Source organism: Stomoxys calcitrans, chromosome 4 (genome assembly GCF_963082655.1).
Source record: "Stomoxys calcitrans chromosome 4, idStoCalc2.1, whole genome shotgun sequence".
Classification (NCBI taxonomy): domain Eukaryota; kingdom Metazoa; phylum Arthropoda; class Insecta; order Diptera; family Muscidae; genus Stomoxys; species Stomoxys calcitrans.
The window spans coordinates 157,095,091-157,118,770 of NC_081555.1; the positions used below are offsets into that span (position 1 = coordinate 157,095,091).

Below are 23,680 nucleotides of genomic sequence, written 5' to 3' on the forward strand. Positions count from 1 at the left end.
AGAAAAGATTGGTATCTGGTCTATCCCCAAGCTCGAGCCATTCGTGCAGCAACAGCTACCAGATATAACTGCCATGTTTGGCCTGAATCGATGCAAAATCTAACATATCTTTACCGATCAGCGATATCAATCAATTACTTTCATTTATAAAGCCTTTAATGAAAAAGAAAAATGATTTACATTAGATCGTTTGTGATTTCTATTTACTGGTCCTTGGGGCGTATGTGGTATATCAATATATATAAAAAATTAAAATAAATTATACGCACCCAAATACTTGACTTTGAAATCACTACTAAACAGCAGCAAATAATAATGAAATATGACCAGCATTTCAACCCTAAGTTTTATTATTATTGAAGATATTTATTTTCCTCTCTACATTCCTTATCATATTAGCCTCCTTAATTTATCCAGAGACGACGGTCGTCTGTTGGAAATAAATGTGTGCGTGACTTTACACCATTTGCTAATGGGCGCAATAAAAATAAAAGGCAGCAAGCAGCTTGTGCTGCGTGACCACATGAAGAACAAAATCAAGTTTAAAATTTGCAATAGAGCAGCCACTATGTCTAGCAAGGAACTCAGGCCGGCTGGTTGAGTGACTGAGTGACAGTGACTAAAATCAAGTCAAGACGTTTGCATTGCATGGGTGCAACCATTGTTCTGTGGTTGGGGCCTTTTGCTGTTGCTGACGTTGATTTTTGGGAAAGAAATTTCAAGACTGCTGCAATGATAAAGAAAAGGGTTGAGAGGAAGAAAACCTGATGTTATGTCAGTGTGAGACTTTTGTTGAAATATCTGTTTGTTTGCCATTGTTAACTTTCAGACACCACCATCATTCTTTGGAGATGCTGTTGATGAAGATTGCCTTAAATTCCAACGAATACAGTTGAGTTTGAAGAATTTCGTGCTATACCCCCGCCAAAGACACACAAAACAAAAAACAAAACTGGTATTCGTTTGAAGACTGACAAGCATGTAGCATTTTTTTCTCCTCTCTCCTTTCTTCTTTATTTAATCAGGTTTTTCCTTAAAGTTTTGACAAAGTGCATTTTCATTTACAACAAATGGAAAGAAAATGCATGACAGTTAAAGATACTTGGGGGGTGATTGGGTGTGTATTCAAGTGGTGCGACAAGGCATACTACACTGCAGTAGATGTGTGATTCAAACGAGTTGCATAGAGAGTGCGTTTGTGCTTTTTCTTAAATTAACTGTCAAAAGGTGTCTGTTAGAATTTTTGTATTGGGAGTGAAATATTTCTCTTTTCTTAAGGGACATGTGTGTCTCAGTTAATTAAGAGCTATTATATAATTGGTTTTCTTTTTTGTTTGCCTTCATATTGTATTGCAGAAATTGATTGACTATTCTGGCGTATACCGTATTTTATTTCAACTAAAAATACTTGTACGCCTTGATGGTTTTATAAATAAGTAAAAGAAATAATTTCCAGAGTATAAAACAGCATGTTTTTCTATTCATATATTTATCTAAAAATGTAATTGATTTTTATACCCACCACCATAGGATGGGGGTTTACTAATCTAATCTAGTCAGGGCGCCCCGGTAGCCGAGTTGGTAGCATGCTTGAATTACCAGTGCAGGGGTCATGGGTTCGATTCCCGCCAGAAGCCTTGGTATGTCGCTATTGTGGTTTCACAATGGACTTGAAGTTGTCTAAATGAGTTTGAAAGGACTGCCACTCTTACCCAACCTAACCTAATCTAGTCATTTCGTTTGTAACACCTCGAAACGTTGCTCTGGGACCCTTTAAAATTTATATATATATTCTTGATCGTCTCGACATTCTGAGTCGAACTACCATGTCCGTCCGTTAGTCTGTCAATTACGATAGCGGTCGAACGCGTAGAGCTAGCCACTTGAAATTTTGCACAGATACTTTGTACTGATGTAGGTCATTGGGGATTGTAAATGGGATATAGCTCCCATATAAACCGATCTCCCGATTTGACTTCTTGAGCACCTGGAAGCCGCAATTTTTTGTCCGATTTGGCTGAAATTTTGCACAAAGTGTTCGGTTCTGAACACTGTCAATTGCAACATAAGGGTTGACCAATCCCGAAATATAAAATGCAACCCTCGTAAATCGATCTCCCGATTTGCCTTCTTGAGCCCCTCGAAGCCGCAATTTTTATCCGATTTGGCTGAAATTTTGCACAAAGTGTTCTGTTTTGAGTTCCAAAAACTGTGCCAAGTACATTCTAAATCGGTTTAGAACCTGATATAGCTCCCATATAAACCGATCTCCCGCAATTTTTGTCCGATTTGGCTGAAATTTTGCCCAAAATGTTCTGTTTTGACTCGAAGCCGCAATTTTTATCAGATTTGGCTGAAATTTTGCACAAAGTGTTCTGTTTTGACTTCCAACAACTGTGCCAAGTACATTCTAAATCGGTTTAGAACTTGATATAGCTCCCATATAAACCGATCTCCCGCAATTTTTGTCCGATTGACTTTGACTTTTAACAACTGTGCCGAGTACGGTCCAAATCGTTCAAGAACCTAAAATAGTTCGCATATAAACCGATCTCACGATTTGACTTCTTGAGCCTCTAGAAGCCTTAATTTTCACTGGATTTGGCTGTGCCAAGTACGATCCAAATCGGTCAATAACCTGTTATATAGCTCCCATATAAGCTGATTTCCCGATATGACATATTAAGCCCCTGGAAGCCTCAATTTTTATCAGGTTAAGAACCTTATATAGCTCCCATATAAACCGATCTCCCGATTTGACTTATGGAGCCCTTACAAGCCGCAATTTTTGTCCAATTTGGCTAAAATTTTGTATGAAATGTTCTGTTTTGACTTCCAACAACTGTGCCAAGTAAAGTCGAAATCGGTTAAGAACCTGATATAGCTCCGATATAAACCGATCTCCCGATTTGACTTCTTGAGCCCCTGTAAGCCGCAATGTTTGTCCAATTTGGCTGAAATTTTCCACAAAGTGTTCTGTTTTGACTTCCAACAACTGTGCAAAGTACACTCTAAATCGGTTAAGAACCTGATATTGCTCCCATATAATCCGATCTCCCGATTTGACTTTTTGAGCCCCAGTAAGCCGCAATTTTTGTCAAATTTGGCTGAAATTTTGCACAAAGTGTTCTTTTTTGACTTCCAACAACTGTGCAAAGTAAAGTCCAAATCGGGATATAACCTGACATAGCTGCCATATAAACTGATCTCCCAATTTGACTTCTTAAGCCCCTAGAAGCCGCAATTTTTGCCCGATTTGACTGAAATTTTCCTCATAGTGTTCTGTTATGACTTCCAAGTATGGTCTACATCGGTCCCTAACCTAGTAAGCTTCCATATAAACCGGTCTCTCTTTGTTCGTTTCCTACAGGCTTTAATTTTTGCTGGTTTGACAGAAGTTTGGTATGTAGAATAAAATTATGCCCTTCAAATAAATGTATTTTGTATAAATTTTTAGTAGAATCCTTGGTGGTGGGTTCCCAAGATTCGGCCCGGCCGAACTTAGCACGCTTTTACTTGTTTTCTCTTCATGCTATGTTGCAGAATTTGTTTGACAATTCTGACGTATACTCTATTGTATATCAATTAAAAATACGTATACGCCTTGGGGGGTTTTTTATGATTAAAAATTTTCAAAATAGGGTATATCCATAAGAAACGAATGGTGTTTGTATTATTGATTTTCTTATTCAAATATTTTCCTAAAAATCCATCTTTAAACTCCTTTTACCACATTTTGTTGTATAACTCATAATTATCACACTAATTAATGTTATTTCCTTTTTTCTTCTCATTTAAAGGAATCATCACGACAGGTAATTACTTTATAACTTGTTAAAAAAAAATACTGCCTTAATTTTCTCTTAAAGTGTTATGAAAATGTTTTCATAAAAAAAATACTTGTTTTTCTTATTATTATTAGTTTTCTTCTTATAGATATTGTGATGACAAAATAATTGTTATGGGGTTACACGTTGATATATAACACACACGCACACACACACGCTAACAAAGGCTAAAAATTGCCCTTGTGTGAAAAGAAAAAACAAACACAGTAAAAAAATCATTTCTACATATACATGTTTTTTGTAATTCATAACACGTATACGTCTCAGTTGTATTCGAGTTTATATCACTCATACGTCACTGCGTATGTCCATTAAACGCAAATCGTGATATGAAAACTTAATGCTTATTATTTGATTATTTGAATAGCCGTACTGGGAACAACTGTTCGTTCGCAATAGGGAAAAAAGAAAATATTTATTGTATTTGAATATGGGGTACATATATGGAAATTGGCCTAATTTCATTTAACAGGGCTGGGCTGAAAAAGGAAAGCGCCAGGCTTGGCCAAAGTTGTTACATTAAAAAAATTAAATTTACATAAATGATAAGAGAAAAAACATTACACATTATGAGTAACTATACTATATAAAAGATGTCAATAGTGCAAATTTGCTTTTAATTTTCAATCAAAGAATGCAAAACAAGCATTCTCTCTGGTAAGTTTTAGGGGGAACTGTAATTTAAATTTTCCCACCAACATTCTATTAAGGACCACTGGGGATACTTTTCTCGTATCAATGAGGGCTGTCCAAATCAAGGTTTAACTCAATAACAGGCTATCTTCTTTTTTAGACGACTCCAAATGGTGGTCCGTAAAGCCAGACCATTTAGAAGTGGTGTCTACATACCTCACTCATGTAGCCAATATTAGTGAAAGAAAAAGTAAAACATGCTAAGTTCGGTCGGGCCGAATCGTAAGAACCCACCATCATGGATTCTGCTGAAAATTTACACAAAAAAAAAAAAATTGGTTGAAGGGCATAATTTTACTCTACATACCAAATTTCTGCCAAACCAGGCAAAATTTAAAGCTTCTAGGAACCGAACAAGGATAATCAACAGATCGGTTTATATGGGAGCTATATCAGGTTGTAGTCCGATTTGGACCGTATTTGGCACAGTTGTTGGAAGCCAAAACAGAACACCACATGCAAAATTTCAGGAAAATCAGACAAAAAATTGCGGCTTGTAAGAGCTCAAGAAGTGTAATCGGGAGATCGGTTTATATGGGTGCTATATCACGTTATAGACCGATGTGGACCGTACTTGGCACAGTGGTTGCAAGTCATAACAAAACACAGCGTACAAAATGTCAGCCAAATTGGAAAAAAATTGCTACTTGTATGGGCTCAAGAAGTCAAATCGGGAAATCGGTTTATATGGCAGCTATATCAGGTTCTTAACCGATTTAGATTGTACTTGGCACAGTTGTTGGAAGTCATTACAGAACACTATCTGCAAATTTTGTCCAAATCGGACAAAAATTGCGGCTCTCAGGGGCTCAAGAAGTCAAATCGGGAGATCGATTTACGAGGGTTGCTACTTTTATTTCGGGATTGGACAACCCTTGTGTTGCAATTGACAGCTCCATCGTAAAGCTTAATACTTTTGAGGTTATACGTACTCAGAACGTTATGACATACGAGCGCTATTTGTGTTGTTTACAGTAACTTAAAAAATTCATCTTCCCAAAAGAAGGAGTTAATAGCCTATTTCGAATTGCAGTTTAAACAAAATCTTGAGTGACTCGAAAAACTCGTTTCGAGAAAGACAAACGGATGAAATCGTGAACATTTTCGTGTGATTATTCTTAACAACTTTCGACGTGGATTAACTCAACAAAAGTGCATCGATGAACTTAATTCAATTTTTGGCGATGAAGCTTTATAAAGGACCAGTGTTTATCGATGGTATGGTGAATTCAAACGAGGTCGTAGTTCACTCCAAGAAGAATTTCGTGAAGGTCGTCCAAATTCAGTTGATGCTATGCGCCAACTGATATTGCAAGGTCGTCATGTGACCTATCGTGAGATTGAGACAACCTTAGGCATTAGTGAGACCAGCATTCATTCAATATTGCATGAACATTTGACCGCAAATAAAATTGTTCCCGTTGGATCCCACACAATTTGTCGATCGCTCACAAAAAGGCTCGCGTCGATTGGTCGAAAGAAATGCTCCAAAAATACGATCGCACATCTATGACATCGTGACCGGTAATGAATCTTGGATTAAGCGTATGAGCCCAAAAGTAAACAGCAGTCGACTGTATGGGTGTTTCAAGATGAGTCAAATCCAACAAAAGTTGCTCATTCACGAAGCACTTCCAAGCAAATGATCGCCTGATTTTTCGGAAAAACTGGACATGTCGCAATCGTACCACTAGAAAAACGCAGAACAGTAAATTTTGAGTGATACACAACCATTTGTTTGCCAATTGTCTTCCACCGCCCAAGACGGATCACTCTTCTCCACGACAATGCGAGCTCTCACATATCGGCTCTAACAACTGCATTTTTGAGCACTCAAAACATGGATTTGATGAGTCATTCGCCGTATAGTCCTGACTTAGCACCGAATGACTTCCTATTCCCGTACGTAAAAAATAAAATGAAAGGCCAACGTTTTCCGACAACTGAAGAAGCGTTTGATGCATTCAGATTGCTTGTGTGATACCTCAATCAGAGTGGCAAAAGTGCTTCGACAATAGGTTTAAATTCATGCAAAAAAATCTTAATGGGGAATATTTTGATTTTCGATGATTAGTATTTGTTTTTGTTCTCTAAACCCGAAATATGAAAGCCAACTCGTATATGTGAGCTAAATCTAAATTTGAACCGATATGGCCCATTTGCAATCTCCAACGATCTAATTCAATAAGAGCATCTATGCAAAATTTCAAGCGGCTAGCTTTACGCGTTCGACCGCTATCGTGATTTCGACAGACGGACGGACGGACGAGCATTGCTAGATCGACTCAGAATGCCGAGACGATCATAAATATGGGGTCACAGATCAATATTTCGGGGTGTTGCAAAGGGAATGACTAGATAAGTATACCCCTATCCTATGGTGTGGGTATAAAAATCACTGTGAAAATAATTTGTAACGTTCAGTCGTGATGTGGGCGCTCCCATCTTGTTCCATTCGGTGTATATGTCCATTTGGTGCAGAGATTTGGAATGGGGCGATCCGTCTGGGAATAGATACCAAATTTTTTATATAAATTTCGTATTCTACTTCCAATTACCTTTTCGATGTCCATATTGCCCCAATTGTTAAACATGTTATATTTGAACAGTTTTTGTTGTGGGGCGGACCCAAAACACGTGAGGTCGAATTGTTATATCAAGTTCGTACTCTACTCTTAAATATCTTTTATTTAGGTTTTGGGGATATGGCGTACACCATGGTTGTTTGACCCCAAAGTTTTATATAAATTTTGTGTTTTTCGGTAACCGTAAGGTGGCATACAAAATTTCACTTAAATCGATGGACCCATCTCCGAGATCTGGCACCCTGCGTACCCTTCTCGCAGGTATGCCCCACTAGCGGGTACACCCCACTTGCGCGTCCGCCTCACTCTCGGGTATGCCCCCTCGTGGATATCAGTGTTTCGCGTTAGGCTCCCCGACATTCAATGTGAGTATGGTCAAGATATGGCTATATTTGGATATTGCTGCCATATAGACAGATCTCCCGATTTAGGGTTTTGGGCCAATAAATTTGTTTTTTTTTATATTTTATTTTATTTTTTTTCTTTGTTTCTGTTTTTTACTTTTTTTCTTTGGTTTTGTTTTTCATTTTTTTCTTTGATTTTGTTTTTCATTTTTTTCTTTGATTTTGTTTTTTTTATTTTTTTTTATATTTTATTTTTTTTTATATTTTATTTTTTTTTATATTTTATTTTTTTTTATATTTTATTTTATTTGTTTTTTCTTTGGTTTTATTTTTTTCTTTGGTTTTGTTTTTTTTTTATTTTTTTCTTTGGTTTTGTTTTTTTTATTTTTTTCTTTGGTTTTGTTTTTTTTATTTTTTTCTTTGGTTTTGTTTTTTTTTTTACTTTTTTTATTTTTTTTTTATTTTTTTTTTTATTTTTTTTTTATTTTTTTTTTTATTTTTTTCTTTGGTTTTGTTTTTTTTGTACTTTTTTTATTTTTTTATTTTTTTTTTATTTTTTTTTTATTTTTTTCTTTGGATTTGTTTTTAATTTTTTCTTTGTTCATATTTTTTTTTTATTTTTATTATTTTTTTATTGTTTTTTTTTTAATTTTTATTATTTTTTTATTTCTATTATATTTTTTTAATAAGGAAATCTATAGCATGTGTTCTTTTGCTAACTAAACATATTCATATAAAATATTAATGCGTCTATAAAATTGTTGCATATTTTTAGGCATATAATAAAGTTTTTAGTGTGCATTTTATTGTGATAGCTTTGTAAATTACCCGCAGTCATTCATACAGATGCAGCAGCACATCATAATTTCTCGTACGAATTGGAACAAAGTATAACATACAACCTCTGTGTTAATAGTCTTTTTTTACCCTTATAATTTCTATTCTTTCTGGCATTTCCTATTGTATACATTTGATGGTCTCCTAAGTTCCTTCGTGTTGGTATGGGTCTTTTGTCTAAACGCACGAGCAATATTTCAAATGGTATTGGGATTTGTGTTGCTGCTGCTGCCAAACATGCTCTTGTTTTCTATTTTTTTTTCATATCTTTTGTCGTGAAATTTTTGCAACAGCTGTGGATGGATGCATCAGCAACAAAACTTGCAGCCAAGAAAATTGGGCAAAAACAACGCAGCAGTCACAGTGCACATTAAACGCACATCAGTAGCATGATGATGGTGATGATCATCATCATTATCATCATTTCCATCATGGGATTAATAATGTTCAAAAAGTTGTGTTGGCACACTGTCGACGCCACTTCACTACACAACCAATTCAAGTTTTCTTCCTTAGCATACTGCATTAGATTTGTTACCATGTTTTTTGATATTAATGCCAATTTGCTATGTCATGCTGATGCATTTAGTCCTATGGGAGACCATTGGCGTTATTCGCACAACAAAAAAAAGGCATCTATTAGAGGTGAGGCACATAAAAATGTCTTTCCATAGACGAATGTTCACAGCTCACATACATTTGCAAAAATTAAAAAAGATGAACAAATTAAACGCACATACATTAATGGACGGACGCATGGAAAGACGGACAAAGCAGATCTGCATTATGGTACACTCTATGTATTTTGGCCTACACACGTTTATACTTTGTTTGATTTATAAGCGTAATTATTTGAGCGAAATGCGGAATTTGCCTGAAATAAAGAAGGCAGAGAAAGATTTGTCATTTCACTTGATTTAGGTGGGCTTGCTTGAGAAGTTTTGGGATGTTGAAGCTGTAACTGCATTATGCGTGAATTATAGAGGGCTTGTGATTTGGTTGTACTTGTACAGTATGGTGTACAGCCATATTATTTTAAAGTTATTTATTATTTTTTAAAATTATTTCTTTTATTATAAACAGTTTTTTTTTGTTTATCAATTGTTTATTTTATTTTTTGTATTTTTAATAATATATTTTTTTTAATTTTATTAAATTAAATTAAATTAAATTAAATTTAATTAAATTAAATTAAATTAAATTTAATTTAATTTAATTTAATTTAATTTAATTTAATTTAATTTAATTTAATTTAATTTAATTTAATTTAATTTAATTTAATTTAATTTAATTTAATTTAATTTAATTTAATTTAATTTAATTTAATTTAATTTAATTTAATTTAATTTAATTTAATTTAATTTAATTTAATTTAATTTAATTTAATTTAATTTAATTTAATTTAATTTAATTTAATTTAATTTAATTTAATTTAATTTAATTTAATTTAATTTAATTTAATTAAATTCAATTTAATTTAATTTAATTTTATTTTATTTTAATTTATTTTATTTTATTTTATTTTATTTTATTTTATTTTATTTTATTTTATTTTATTTTATTTTATTTTATTTTATTTTATTTTATTTTATTTTATTTTATTTTATTTTATTTTATTTTATTTTATTTTATTTTATTTTATTTTATTTTATTTTATTTTATTTTATTTTATTTTATTTTATTTTATTTTATTTTATTTTATTTTATTTTATTTTATTTTATTTTATTTTATTTTATTTTATTTTATTTTATTTTATTTTATTTTATTTTATTTTATTTTATTTTATTTTATTTTATTTTATTTTATTTTATTTTATTTTATTTTATTTTATTTTATTTTATTTTATTTTATTTTATTTTATTTATTTTATTTTATTTTATTTTATTTTATTTAATTTAATTGAATTTTATTTTCTTTTATTTTATTTATGACCTAAAATTGTCTTAGTAAGTCTGTGGAGGCCTGCCACTCTTACCTAACCTACTTTTTTTTACCCATCATCATAGGATGGGTCATAATAATCTAGTCATTCCATTTGTAGCATCTCGAAATATTCGTCTAAGACCCCATAAAAATCGTCTCGACGTTCTAGCCTTGTCCGCCCGTTCTTCTGTTGAAATCACGATACCGGTCGAACGCGTAAAGCTAGTTGCTTGAAATTTTGCACAGATACTTAATATTGATGTAGGTCATTTAGGATTGCAATGGGGCCATATCGGTTCAAATTTCGATATAGCTTCTATATAAACCGATATCCCGATTTTTATTCTTGAGCTACGGGAAGCTGCAATTTTTGTCCGATTTGGCCTGTAGTGTTCTGTTATGATTTTCTACACCTGTGCCTAGTACGGTCCAAATCGGTCTATAACCTGATATTGGGAGCTATATCAGGTTATAGACCGATTTGGACCGATAATCCGATCTCCCGATTTGACTTCTTGAGCTCCTGGAAGCTGCAATTGTTGTCCGATTTGGCTGAAATTTCGCATGTAGTGTGTTGTTGTGACTTCCAATACCTGTGCGAAGTACGGTCGAAAATGGTCTATAACCTGATATAAAGGGTGATTTTTTTGAGGTTAGGATTTTCATGCATTAGTATTTGACAGATCACGTGGGATTTCAGACATGGTGTCAAAGAGAAAGATGCTCAGTATGCTTTGACATTTCATCATGAATAGACTTACTAACGAGCAACGCTTGCAAATCATTGAATTTTATTACCAAAATCAGTGTTCGGTTCGAAATGTGTTCATTCACCGTAACGTTGCGTCCAACAGCATCTTTGAAAAAATACGGTCCAATGATTCCACCAGCGTACAAACCACACCAAACAGTGCATTTTTCGGGATGCATGGGCAGTTCTTGAACGGCTTCTGGTTGCTCTTCACTCCAAATGCGGCAATTTTGCTTATTTACGTAGCCATTCAACCAGAAATGAGCCTCATCGCTGAACAAAATTTGTCAAAATTTGAACACATTTCGAACCGAACACTGATTTTGGTAATAAAATTCAATGATTTGCAAGCGTTGCTCGTTAGTAATTCTATTCATGATGAAATGTCAAAGCATACTGAGCATCTTTCTCTTTGACACCATGTCTGAAATCCCACGTGATCTGTCAAATACTAATGCATGAAAATCCTAATCTCAAAAAAATCACCCTTTAGCTCCCATATAAACCGATCTGGCTTCTTGAGCCTTTACAAGCCGCAATTTTTGTGATATAGCTCCCATATAAACCGATCTCCCGATTTGACGTTTTGAGCCCCTGGAAGCGGCAATTTTTGTCCAATTTTGCTGAAATTTTGCATGAAGTGTTCTGTTATGACTTCCAACAACTGTACGAAATACGATCCAAATCAGTCTATAACCTGATATAGCTTCCTTGTAAACCGGTCTCTCGATCATCCTTGTTCGGTTCCTAGAAGCTTTAATTTTTGCTGGTTTGGTAGACGTTTGGTATGTGGAATAAAATAATGCCCTTCAACTACATTTATTTGTATACATTTTTAGCAGAATCCATGTTTGGTTTTCAAGATTCGGCTCGGCTGAACTTATCTCGCTTCTATTTCTTTTATTCCAAGAGAGTAATATGTGGAAAATTTTGTGAAGATTGTATAACAAATGCCACATACACCTTGAATTACAACATGACAGACGGACAAATGATACGGAAAGAAAATATCATTCAGTCGTTTACGTTTACGAACGGACTTTGTCGTTACAGTTCTATTTAAACCTGTGCTTTCTTAAACACATTTTCTGAGCATCCACCGTAGATTTCGATTTTGATAAACGCTTGCTTGCCACACAAATTGACCCACCTTAATGTGGAAAGAATTTCGATGCCCATTTTGTAATTTACTCCCGAATACCGTTTAATTAAGTTCCTATTATTCCGGAGGCCACCGTAGCGCAGAGGTTGGTGTGTCCGCCTACGACGCCGAACGTATAGGTTCGAATCCTGGGAGAACATCAAAACAAAATTTCAGCGTTAGTTATCACCTCCTAATGCTGGCGACAGGTAGTATGCCATGTTAAATTGGACATCACTCAGTGATATTTGAGAAGTTTGCCCAGTTCCAACCCGGGTGGGTTGGCTTCCCTTAAATTTTTTGTCAAATTTGGATATCCGAATCGTATTCTACTCACAAATACCTTTTTTTTGAGTCCCATATTGTTTCGATCGGTCTACATACCCATATTTGAGGGTTTTTTAGGCACTTTCCGTTCGGCCCGGCCGAATTTGTAGCGCTTTTACTTGTTTGATTTTACTTTTTATATATTATATTTTTATTTATTTTATTTTTATTTATTTTGTTTTATTCTTATTTACTTTATTTATTAAATTTTTTTAATTAATTTTTTTATTTATTTAATTTTGTTTTTAATTGTTATGGCTCCGTTGATGACGTAAACCGATGACAATATATTATCATCATACTCATACGTAATGGTGTACCTAAATTGTTGTCAATCATACGTCCCCATGGACATTCAAACAGGAAGTACCTTAAAGTCGATGTGTTTTGTTTCTTATTTAACTTTTTTACATATAAAAACTCTTAAAATTTGCCACTAGCACCTCGTAGTCTTATCAATAAATCGTGAAAATTTTTACGTTTGACTGCTAAGGCATTTTTCTGTTTTTTTTTGTGGTCCTATCTTTTTTTATCATTATCTTTTCATAGAAGACTAAAATAAGAATTTAAAACTAATGAATTGCATTTGAGCGTTTGTTTCTTAATTAATTTGTAAATTTTGCGTATTCCACTGTGGCAGGTTTTTTTGATGCTACATATTCTAGGGTTCATCTAGAGACCAAGAAAACAGTGTGTTTAATTTGCTAGAATAATATTTCTACAATAATTAATTAGGTGATTTACGTGCACTGCAAATAAAATGTTTCCGTTTTGATATTTAGGTTTGGGATGTTGTTCTTCACCGTCCCGCATGCTAGCACTATCGCTTATTGAATTTGCATAAGTCTTTGGCGTATGACATGTTGTTTTACAATTTTGTTTTGCTGTTGCACTGCCATGATTGCTGCTGTTGCTGTTCTTCATCTCGGTGTTTTGTTAACGTGCTGCTGCTGCTGCTGTTGTTGCTTCTTCTACGGCAACAGTTGTTGCTCTGTCGTCAAAGCGCTTAACAGCGTCAACAATTTGGTAGAGGATGGCATCAGCGCGAGGTGGCGGCATGCGGCATCATTCATTGCCTCCTCAAGAGGAGATGGCTATTAATTTTCTGATCACTTAGTTGTATTTTGCAAGTCCGGGGAATTTGTTGTGTTTTGCCTATCTAATTAAACCGTCGGTGGGATTTGGAAAAGAATTTAAGTGTCAATCGTTGTGAAGTTGTTGTTTTTGATTTACCTTTATTTAATTATTGTTTGGTATTTAATCGCCTGCTACAATGTTTCCCGATTTTTATGTACACAAAGAATTTTTCATCGACCAATGGCTGGGCCGTCCCAACAAATATTATTATCACAAGCCAATGTTTACCGGCCGTTATCGACAAGTGAGTGATCCATTTGTATGTGATCTTTCTAAATTGACGGTATCAACTGAAGAAATCTTGGGTACAGAAGTGTTTTTCTAAGTATTGATTGAGTGGAACATGTGTTGCTTAAGAATTTATTTGTTTTTAGTTTTCAAATGTTATGGTTAATTAACATTAATTTATTGCTTTACATTTTGAGATTTTTGTATAAAAATAAAATTTTAATATTTTAGTATATTATGTACTGTGAAAATCTTTTTGTTTGCCCTTTTGGTTTAACATATGTTTGTATATCTTATTGGAATTATTTTTTTATAATATTCTTGACCATCTAGATGCATGATTTATTTTAATAAAAATCCTAGGGTGCGTACAAAATTTCTAATGAAAATTTGAAAGTTCTGTTTTTATTATCCTAACTGGATGATTCATTTTAAAATTGCAAAATAAATTCATAATGAAAATAAATAAATTAATAAATTATATTTTAGACTTATTTGGTTTTTTTTATAAAATTTTTTAATTGTTTTTTTTTTATTTAAATATTCTTTTCTTATATTTTTTTAATTTATTTTTTTTTAATTGCTGTTGCACTCGTCGATGACTTGTCGTTTACGTATGATAATATAATACTCATACGCAATGAGGTACTCAAATTAATGTCAATCATATGTCCCCATGGATATTCAAACTGGGACTAGCTTAACGTTTAAGTCGATGTGATGTGTTTCTTATTACAAAAATAATAAAAAATTAAAAAAGAAAATTAAAGAAAATTAAAAAAAAAATTAAAAAAAAAAAATTTTTTAAATTAAAAAAAAAAATTTAAAACATTCAAAAATATTAATAAATGTTAAATAAAAATATATTTAAAAAAAAGCTAAAAAAAACAATCAAATGTCATTCAAAGAACTTGACAAATGCGATCCATGGTGTAGGATATATAAGATTTGACCGATTTTAGTACGCTTTTACTTGTTGAATTTAATTTTTATTTTATCAAAAATATATATTTCTATATATTATGTTTATTTTTTTTATTTTTTAAATGAAAGATATTCAAGAGTAGTTGGATGCAAGTACCCGGGGGGCAGCCCCAGCCTCAAAACACCTTAAAATAGGTTTATTTGACGATCATGACAATATGGCACTCAAATGAAAGGTATTCAGGAGTTGATTACGAATTTGGTCAGGAAGTAGGAATAGGCTTTATAATTCATTGATAACGGAGGGGGCGGACCCTCCACCGTTACCCCAAAAACACCACCCAAAATCAAAAGTGGACCGATCGGGACAATATAGGTATCCAATGAAAGGTATAGGAGAGTAGAATACGAATATTAAAATTTAAGTTTAAATACCCATCGGGCCTCCCCAAAACTCCCCCAAAAAGGCATATTGGACGTTCATTTCAATATGGTGTTCAAATGATGAGAGAGTAGATTTCGAATATGACATACAAAATCAGATTGAAGTATAGGGGGTCACACCACCCCTCAAAAACGCCATTAGACCCATTATGACTATGATACTAGCAATCGGCTCAGATTTAGATATAGATGCCATATACGTATATCGCCCGATTTTCACTACAAGAGCCACTGCAAGCGCATTTATTGACCAATCTTGTCAAAACTTTGTACAACGCTTTCCTCGACAACAACCACAATATCAGATATAGATATAGATCCCATATATATGTTGGTCCGATTTTGAGAAATATTGCAATAAAGTACTCATTTGTTAACCGATTCCCTTGAAAATTGGCAGGAAGGATTTTTCTATGATTATTAATATTACCGGTTAGTTTTAAAGAAATCGCCCCAGATTTAGATATAGCTGCATATATCGCCCGATTTTCATTCTAAGAGCCACTGCAAGCGCATTTATCGAACAATCTTGCCAAGATCATGCACAAAGCTTTCCTTGACGAATAGAAGAATAGAATATTTGCAAGTAATTTGATACAGATTGTTCAATAACCCATCTGAAAACATCCGCCGAGGTCTATCAAAATTGGTTCAGAATTGGATATTGCTCCAACATTGTACTTATAGGGTTGGTATAGGGTATAATGCAGTCGGCACCGCCTGACTTTTGCTTTTCCTTATTGGTTTTCTACGACTTTAAATAGCCATGACAAGTACGATCCATCCAAAATTCTCATAAATTGTGTAAATTTTTAGATATCGGGTGGAGGCGGACCAGCCTTCCCCTTTCCACAAAAACGCCACCCATGTCTGAAAGTGGTTCGATGGGCACAATAAAGGGTATAAAATGATAGGTACTAGAGATTTAGAACACGAATATGAAGTTCATGTTTATGGCAATATGGGGCTCAAATTTAAGTGATTTGGAAATGCAGCATGAATTTGATATCCATATTTGAGTCGAAATGTCTGAGGTGCCATTCCTCCCATAATGAGAACATTACCCTAAGGAAGAACATTACCACCAGGAACCGAGAAGGGGCAAATTGTCACACATCAATGCGTACTTTCCGATTCAAGTTTAAACTCAATGATAAGGGACCTTTTTTAATAGGCTAGTCCGAACTGCGTCCGGCAGTGCGACACCTCTTTGGGGAAAATTTTTTTAAATGACCAAGCATGGCCTTGTACCCCACAAAGGCCGCCAACATTAAGAGGGGATAAACACCCCTTTGTCCGATGGATTCGAACCCGTTCAGCGTCTTAGGCTACAATGGCACGAATTCGATATCCGCATTCGAGTGTCCCCACCCTAAAATGATATTAGAGAGTAAATGAAGGCGCAGCGGAGCGGGCCCGGCTAGTATAATAAAAAAATAAGAACAAAAACTTAAATAATAAAAAACAAAAATTATAAAAATAATAAAAATAAATAAAGATAATAAAAAAAATGTTTAAATAAAATTATCTTTGACCTAACGGTCAAAAAACTTGAAAATGAAAATAAAATAAATTATTAAATAAAATAATTAATTAATAATTAAAATAAATATAACAAATAAATAGCAAAACAATTTAACGAAAAATAATACAATCACAAAAACAAAAAACAAATCTGGAAAATTTTAATAACAAAAAAAACAGCACATTTATATTATTTAACAAAATAAACAAATTTCAGAGCCCACAAAAATTTTAACAACAAAATAAAACATAAAATGAAAAAAAGAACGTAATAAAAAATAAAAATATTAAAAAAGTTAAGATATTACAAAAAAGAAAAAGAATACTAGAAAAGTAAAAATATTAAAAAAAATAAACATAATAATAATAAAAAAATAAAGAATTTAAAGGAATAAACCAAAAACTAAAAATTTATATAAACACAAAAAATTATTAAAAAAAAAAAAAACATAAAATATAGTTGTAACACTCGTTAACACATGGTTTTTACTCAAATTAAAGACACAAAATCACGTTGTTTTCTTATATATCAAATCAATGGCCCATAACCATTGTCGTATTAATTTGTTATTAAACTGTTTTTCCTCCGGCAAGGATTCGAAAAATTAAATTCTCTGCGAAACAAACAAAAAAAAACCTAAAATATTGCTTCAATTAAGTATACATTTTTTTTTTCAATGGTTATTGTATGCCCTTCAAAGTATGCTACAGATTGTTTGCTTATTTAACGTAAAATCTCAAATTGTCTCTACCATAATATTTGGTAATACATTAAGCTTTGCTCTCCCAAAAGTATGCTTGAAATTTTATGTTGTTATTTTATGTTATGAAAATTTATGGTGGATACTTACCACTCCTACCAAGTAGTTTTTTTTATAGTCTATTTTATTCTTCTCTTATTTTGAGCTATAATGCCTTTGTGTGTGTGATTGTATGTGAAAAATTCTAATCAATTATCTTCTAGTCTTTTTATCTTGTCACTTATAAAGGAAACTAAGCGAGGAGTAAAGAGAGAGAGAGCGAGATAGAGAAAGAGCTAAAGAAATGAATAAGGAAGCATTTTGTTTTAATAAATCATAACAATCTTGACCGACTTTAGATTCCTGCCCTCGCCTTTCCACCCACTGATGAACTGATGAATAGCAGCAAACCAATGACACACAATTGTCGTTGCGGGCGTTGCTAGTGTCCTTGTATTTGGAGATATTTTTCAAACCAGCCTTTTACAGCACACTAAGAAAGCAATGCCACCATTAAAGAAAAATAAATAAAGCCAAGTGGTATGGAGGCGAGGGTAGGGGGGGAGGAGTATAGAGCAAAACACTCATTCAACTATAAATATTTGTATTTCATTCGAAGGCAAAGTGGAATGCAAAAATCTAAATCCTTAAATGGAAGCGACTTTAAGGCATTAAATACTCTTAAAATGTATGTTGCCAGCGTTGAATGGTGTCCCTGGAGCCAATGACTTTATTCATATACATATATGTATATGGTAGATTTGCTTGATATTGTTTGTGTTACCCTTGAAGCATTTAGCATTGTTGTGTTGCTTAGTTAAATATTGTAATAAATCATCGCTAAGTAATGTGTTAAGTATGCTAACATTTCAATGATAGCTTGCTAGCGCCTTAAGGTAGGCCACACAAAATGCATGAAACATATACAACATGATATAAATTATTCTAAATTCTTCAAATGACTTTATTAAATATTCATATAAAAATCTATGCAATATTTTTTCTATACATATGATTTTGTTTGTAGTATCAAGCCTCCTGAAAGTAGGCTTTATATTTTCATAACAAGTTAAATCATATCAACAAAGCATGATTTTTAAATAGCTTTCCATTTGTTTAGATTCTTTGCTGCAATTGCAATTTATGGGACAATAAATTTGCAGCGCGCGGTCTTTTGAAGCATCACAGGTTTTGGTTTTTCCATTATTCTTGAAACAAGATTTTTTTGTTTGTTAGTGGAAAAATTTATATTCTCTCTAATATGAGGACATACTTTGTTTGTGAATACTTAGCTTGAGTGATATGAGTTGAGTGCATTCTGTGTGTGCTGCTGTATGTGTTTATTCTTCGTTAGCTATAAGCCTAAAAACCTAGTTCGTTTGGTTTTTATTTTTTTTCTCTTTGAGAAAGACAAGTATCTGATGAATGCAATATATATAGGTCTATTCTCTGTTTCTTTGCTATGGTAGGTGAATGACAAAGATCTGTGATGAGCAGAAATGAAGACAAGATATAGAGACCTCATACAGCCAGACATAAAACATAAAATATTTAAAAAAGGAGCTCGTAGGATGGTGTTGCAAACTATTTGGATGAAGATTCCAAATCAACTTCATGAAAAACCTTTGTTAATTGGTGGTACCTATAATTTATTATCGCACTTTTCATTTTTGCCCAATTTAGAAAAGTCTCTCCGTATATTTTTTTCCAATTTAAATGTTGTTTATTCTCTAAACCATTGGTAAAAAAAATCATGCTTCTCTTCTACCTGCATCCTTTATTAGGACTAGGCTTAAATATCATTTTCCAACAGAAGTGTTCAAAACAAAGGCAATCAGCCAAGGTAATCATCATGGCAAAAAAATCAGCGACAACACAAAAACTCTACATGGCGGTAAATTCATTTTGAAATTTATATTCAAAGGCATGTTTCCATCACATACACTGCGACGGTATAAGTGAGTTGAATGTGGTGTTGTATAATGACATGGCTTATGGCAGCAGTCACAGAGAGAGAGAGAGAGAGAGAACGAGACAGAGGAAAGAAGTGATATGCAATATTGAGAGCTTTTGAATTCCTACAAGTGAGTGCATGGAAATTAACATGGAAAATGTATTTAAAATTTTGTATTAACAATAGAAAGAAACATGGCATGGCAGGGGATGTAGCAGCAGCAGGAGGTGTATAACAGCCAACATTTTTCACTTAGACAGACGACTTGAGTCTTGAGGTGGCTTCAGCAAAAATCTTGTTTTTTTACGCACGTATGTACGCTCCACCTTGCAAGGCTTGAAGAGAAATTCTGTGGTGGATAGAATGATGAAGGCGGCTTTATTTGAAATTCATGATTATGGCTGACATTTCTGTTACATTTCGTCCGACTATATAAAGCACACCGTGCATTTTGTTTTGTTTGAAAAAAAAATTTTGTTTTCTTCCACAAAAGCAATGAAAAAAATGCAAACGTGTATGACAAGTTTCTTTTGTGCTACACAGCATGTCGCAAAATGCAAAACGGCAAAAGAAATAGAGTAGAAAAAATTCAACTAAAGAAGAGGACGCGCCTGACATTCATAAATACTCGTGCTTGTCGCATTCACTTCACACATGTCTGCCTCAAATAACTAACCCTTCAACGCATCACAGAGAAAAAAGTGACAAAAAATTAGGTTTCCTTTTATCTCAAAGGGAATTAAATGTTATTATATTATAGCATAATGAAGAAAAAATTCAAGGCTTTGTGTTATTTCGTTTGTTTTAAGTATGGGTTTGAAAAAAAAGAACATAAAGCCTTGAAGTGGCATTGAAGATTTGTAAAGATAAAAAACTTAAAAAAACAAAACTTCAAAGTCTCAGTTTATGGCATTGTTTCCTAAGGAGACCTGCATTGTGTTGTAAAGCAACAAGAGGTATTATAAGTGGAAAAAAACAATGCATACTTTATGGGTATGAACAAAAAAAAAATGTGGCATATATATAAAGCCATAGCTATTGGTGGTTACATTTTTTCGATTGTCAATATTTTAGAAACTCTAACTTATGATTTGCTAAAAAAAGAAACAAAAAGTAGCAAAAGGATCGAAGAAATATGACATAGTTTATGGAGCCAAAACAAATCAAAAATGGAATATTGTTTATAGGGCCAAGATAAGTCTACGTATACCATGGAAAATAATTGTGTCATATTTTTTGGGATCAGAGAAATTTGCATATACGTATTAGAAACAAAAAGTGGCAAAACGATCGAAGAAATATGGCATAGTTTATGGAGCCAACACAAATCAAGATAAGTCTACATAAATAATAGTGGCATAATTTCTGGGGCCAGAGAAATCTACATATACCCTTCAGCGTGATTAAATTTTTACAGTTATCAAAATCGTAATCTTTGAAAAAAAAAAATAGGGACAGCTGCATACTGCTGCAAAGCAGTATTTTAGGTGGTAAACTATAAAGTATACGTTAAGGGGATGAATAGGAAATTGTGGCATATTTTATGGGGCCAGAGAAATTTACACATATCTATTAGGTTGGTTCCATTTTTTCGATTCTCCAAATCAGGTAATAATTAAAGGTTCTAGGAACTGAACAAAGAAAATCGAGAGGTCGGTTTATATAGCAGCTATCTCAGGTTAATGACCGATTAGAACCGTACCTTGCAGAGTTGTTGGAAGTCGTAACAGAACCCTTCATTCTAAATTCCATTCCAGACGCGAAATCGGGATATCGGTATACATGGGAGCTATATCAGGTTCTTGACTGATTTAGACCGAACTTGGCAATGTTGTGAGAAACCATAACAGAACACTATCTGCAAAATTTCAGCCATATTGGACAAAAATTAAGGGTTCCAGGCGTTTAAGATCTCAAATCCGGAGATCGATCTATATGGAAGCTATAAAAGGTTAAAAATGAATTTTGACTGTACTTAACACGGTTTTTGGAAGTCGTAGTAGAACACCGCGTGCAAAATTTCAGCCAAATGAAACAAAAATTGTGGCTTTCAGGGGCTCAAGAAGTCAAATGGGAAGATCGGTTTATATGGGAGCTATACGCAAATCTGAACCGATATAGCCCATTTGCAATCTTCAACGTCCTACATAAATAAGAAGAGTCTATGCAAAATTTCAAGGGGATATCTTTATTCGTTTGACCGCTATGACCACAGACGGACGGACGGACATGGCTAGATCGACTTAGATTGTCAAGACGATAAAAAACAAGGATAATCGGGAGCCCAATTTATATAGGAGCTATACCGGTTTTTAAACCGATTTGGACCGTACTTGCAACAGTTTTTGGAAGTCGTTACAGAGCAAAAAATTTGCAAATCGGACAAAAATTGCGGCTTCGAGGGGCTCAAGACCCATATGGGAGCCATATCCAAATCTGAACCGATATAGCCCATTTGAAATCCACAACGATCGATATCAATATTAATAAATATCTGTGCAAAATTTCAATCGGCTAACTTTACGTTTTCGACCGCTTTCGTGATTTCGACAGGCGAACGAACATGGCTAGATCGACTTAGATTGTCAAGACGATCAAAAATATTTATACTGTTTTGGGATTCAAATAAATATTTCGAAGTGTTTGCATTTCGAAGTGTATAAAAAGAGGCAAAAAATAAAAAATTAAAAATATGGAATAGCTTATGAAGCCTTTGACTTTTTGAGGTTGTAATTGTAATCTATGTCTAAATTAAAAATTCGCTAAATTTTTAGGTCTATCAAAATTGCAATCTAAGAATAGTTTTTAGAAGTTTTGCCCAAAAACCATTACTTAGGACTAACAACATATATAAAAAGTAGCAAAAAGTTAAAGCATAGTTTCAGGAGTTTCAAAAATAGATTGCTTAGTTTATCGAGCCGAGAAAAAAAGTACGTTTACCATAAGAGTTGTTTGGCCACCGTAGCGCAGAGGTTAACATGCCCGCCTATGACCCTGAACGCCTGGGTTCCAACCCTGGCGAGAACATCAGAGAAAAAATTTTCAGCGGTGGTCAACCCCTTATGGGCATTTGCATATAAACCGATCTTCCGATTTGACTTCTAGAGGTCGTAATTCTTACTCGATTTGGTTTATGATATTTATCCAAGTATGGTTCAGATCGGTTCAAACCCGGATGTAGCTGCCATATAGACTGAACTTCAGATTTGTCTTCTTGAGCCACTTGAGTGAGCAATTAATTCCCGATTTGGCTTAAATTTGACACGTGTCGTTTTGTTGTAAGTTTCACCCACTGCGGAAAGAATGGTTCATATCGGTCCATAACCTGATAAAGCACCTATACAAAAAAATTTCATGATTTGACTTCTTGAGTCCTAGAGAGTGCAATTCATATCGGATTTGCTAAAAATTTTGCACATGATGTTTTGTCACGATTTCCAACAACTTCGCCAGGTATGATCCAAATTATTGCACAACCTGATATAGAAAGCGTTAACCGATTGGATTTATTGAGACTTTAGAGGGCTAAATTCTTATCCGATTTGGCCGCAATTTTGCACGTGATGTTTTGTTTCGACATCCAACAACTGTGCAAGGTATGGTTCAAACCGGTCCACAGCCTGATGTAGCTGCATTTGAACCGATTTATGATTTGTGATCTTGAGCCTCATAAGGGCGCAATTCTTATTTCATTTCACTGAAATTTTACACGAAGAGCTTAGTTTCGACTTACAACACCTGTTCCAAGTATAGTCCATATCGATCCATAATCTGAGATAGCTGCCATAAAAACCTATTTTCACATTTGACTTCTTGATTAGATATTCGATTTAGCTAAAGTTTTGCACGTGGTGTTTTTTTCGACTTGCGACCTCTGTGCCAAGTATGGTACTAAACGGTACATAACCTGATTTGTCTCCCATATAAACCGATCTCTTGATTTGACTTCTTGAGCCATTAGAGGGCGCAATTCCTATCCGATTTGGCTGAAATTTGTGCGTGGCGTTTTGTTATGTCTTCCAACATTTGTGCCAGCTTCGGTCCAAATCGGTCCACAAACTGATATAGCTGCTATAAAACCGATCTTAAAAATTTGTCTTCTTGAGCCTCTAGAGGGCGCAATTAACATTTGAGTTGGCTGCAATTTTGCAAGTGATGTTTTGTTATGACTTTTAACAATCGTGCCAAGTATGGTATTAATGGGTTCATATCCTGATGTAGCTCCCATAAAAATCGATCTCTCGAGTTGACTTTTTGAACCAATAGAGGGCGCAATTCT

General features: G+C 33.8%; 1 protein-coding gene across 6 annotated transcripts in view; it reads left to right on the forward strand.

Moving 5' to 3' along the window:
• LOC106081700 (double-stranded RNA-specific editase Adar) overlaps positions 1-23,680 on the forward strand; it is a 372,583-nt gene that overhangs the window by 96,047 nt on the left and 252,856 nt on the right. For 4 of the 6 annotated variants that reach the window (XM_059366908.1, XM_059366907.1, XM_059366909.1 and 1 more), the window contains one exon: positions 3,801-3,815. The exons of 1 other annotated variant lie outside the window; for it this stretch is intronic. In XM_059366908.1, coding sequence (XP_059222891.1) covers positions 3,801-3,815 — 15 coding nt within the window. Of the gene's footprint in view, positions 1-3,800; positions 3,816-13,580; positions 13,832-23,680 lie in introns of those variants that run through there. One more of the 6 variants, XM_059366906.1, reaches the window with a different exon arrangement.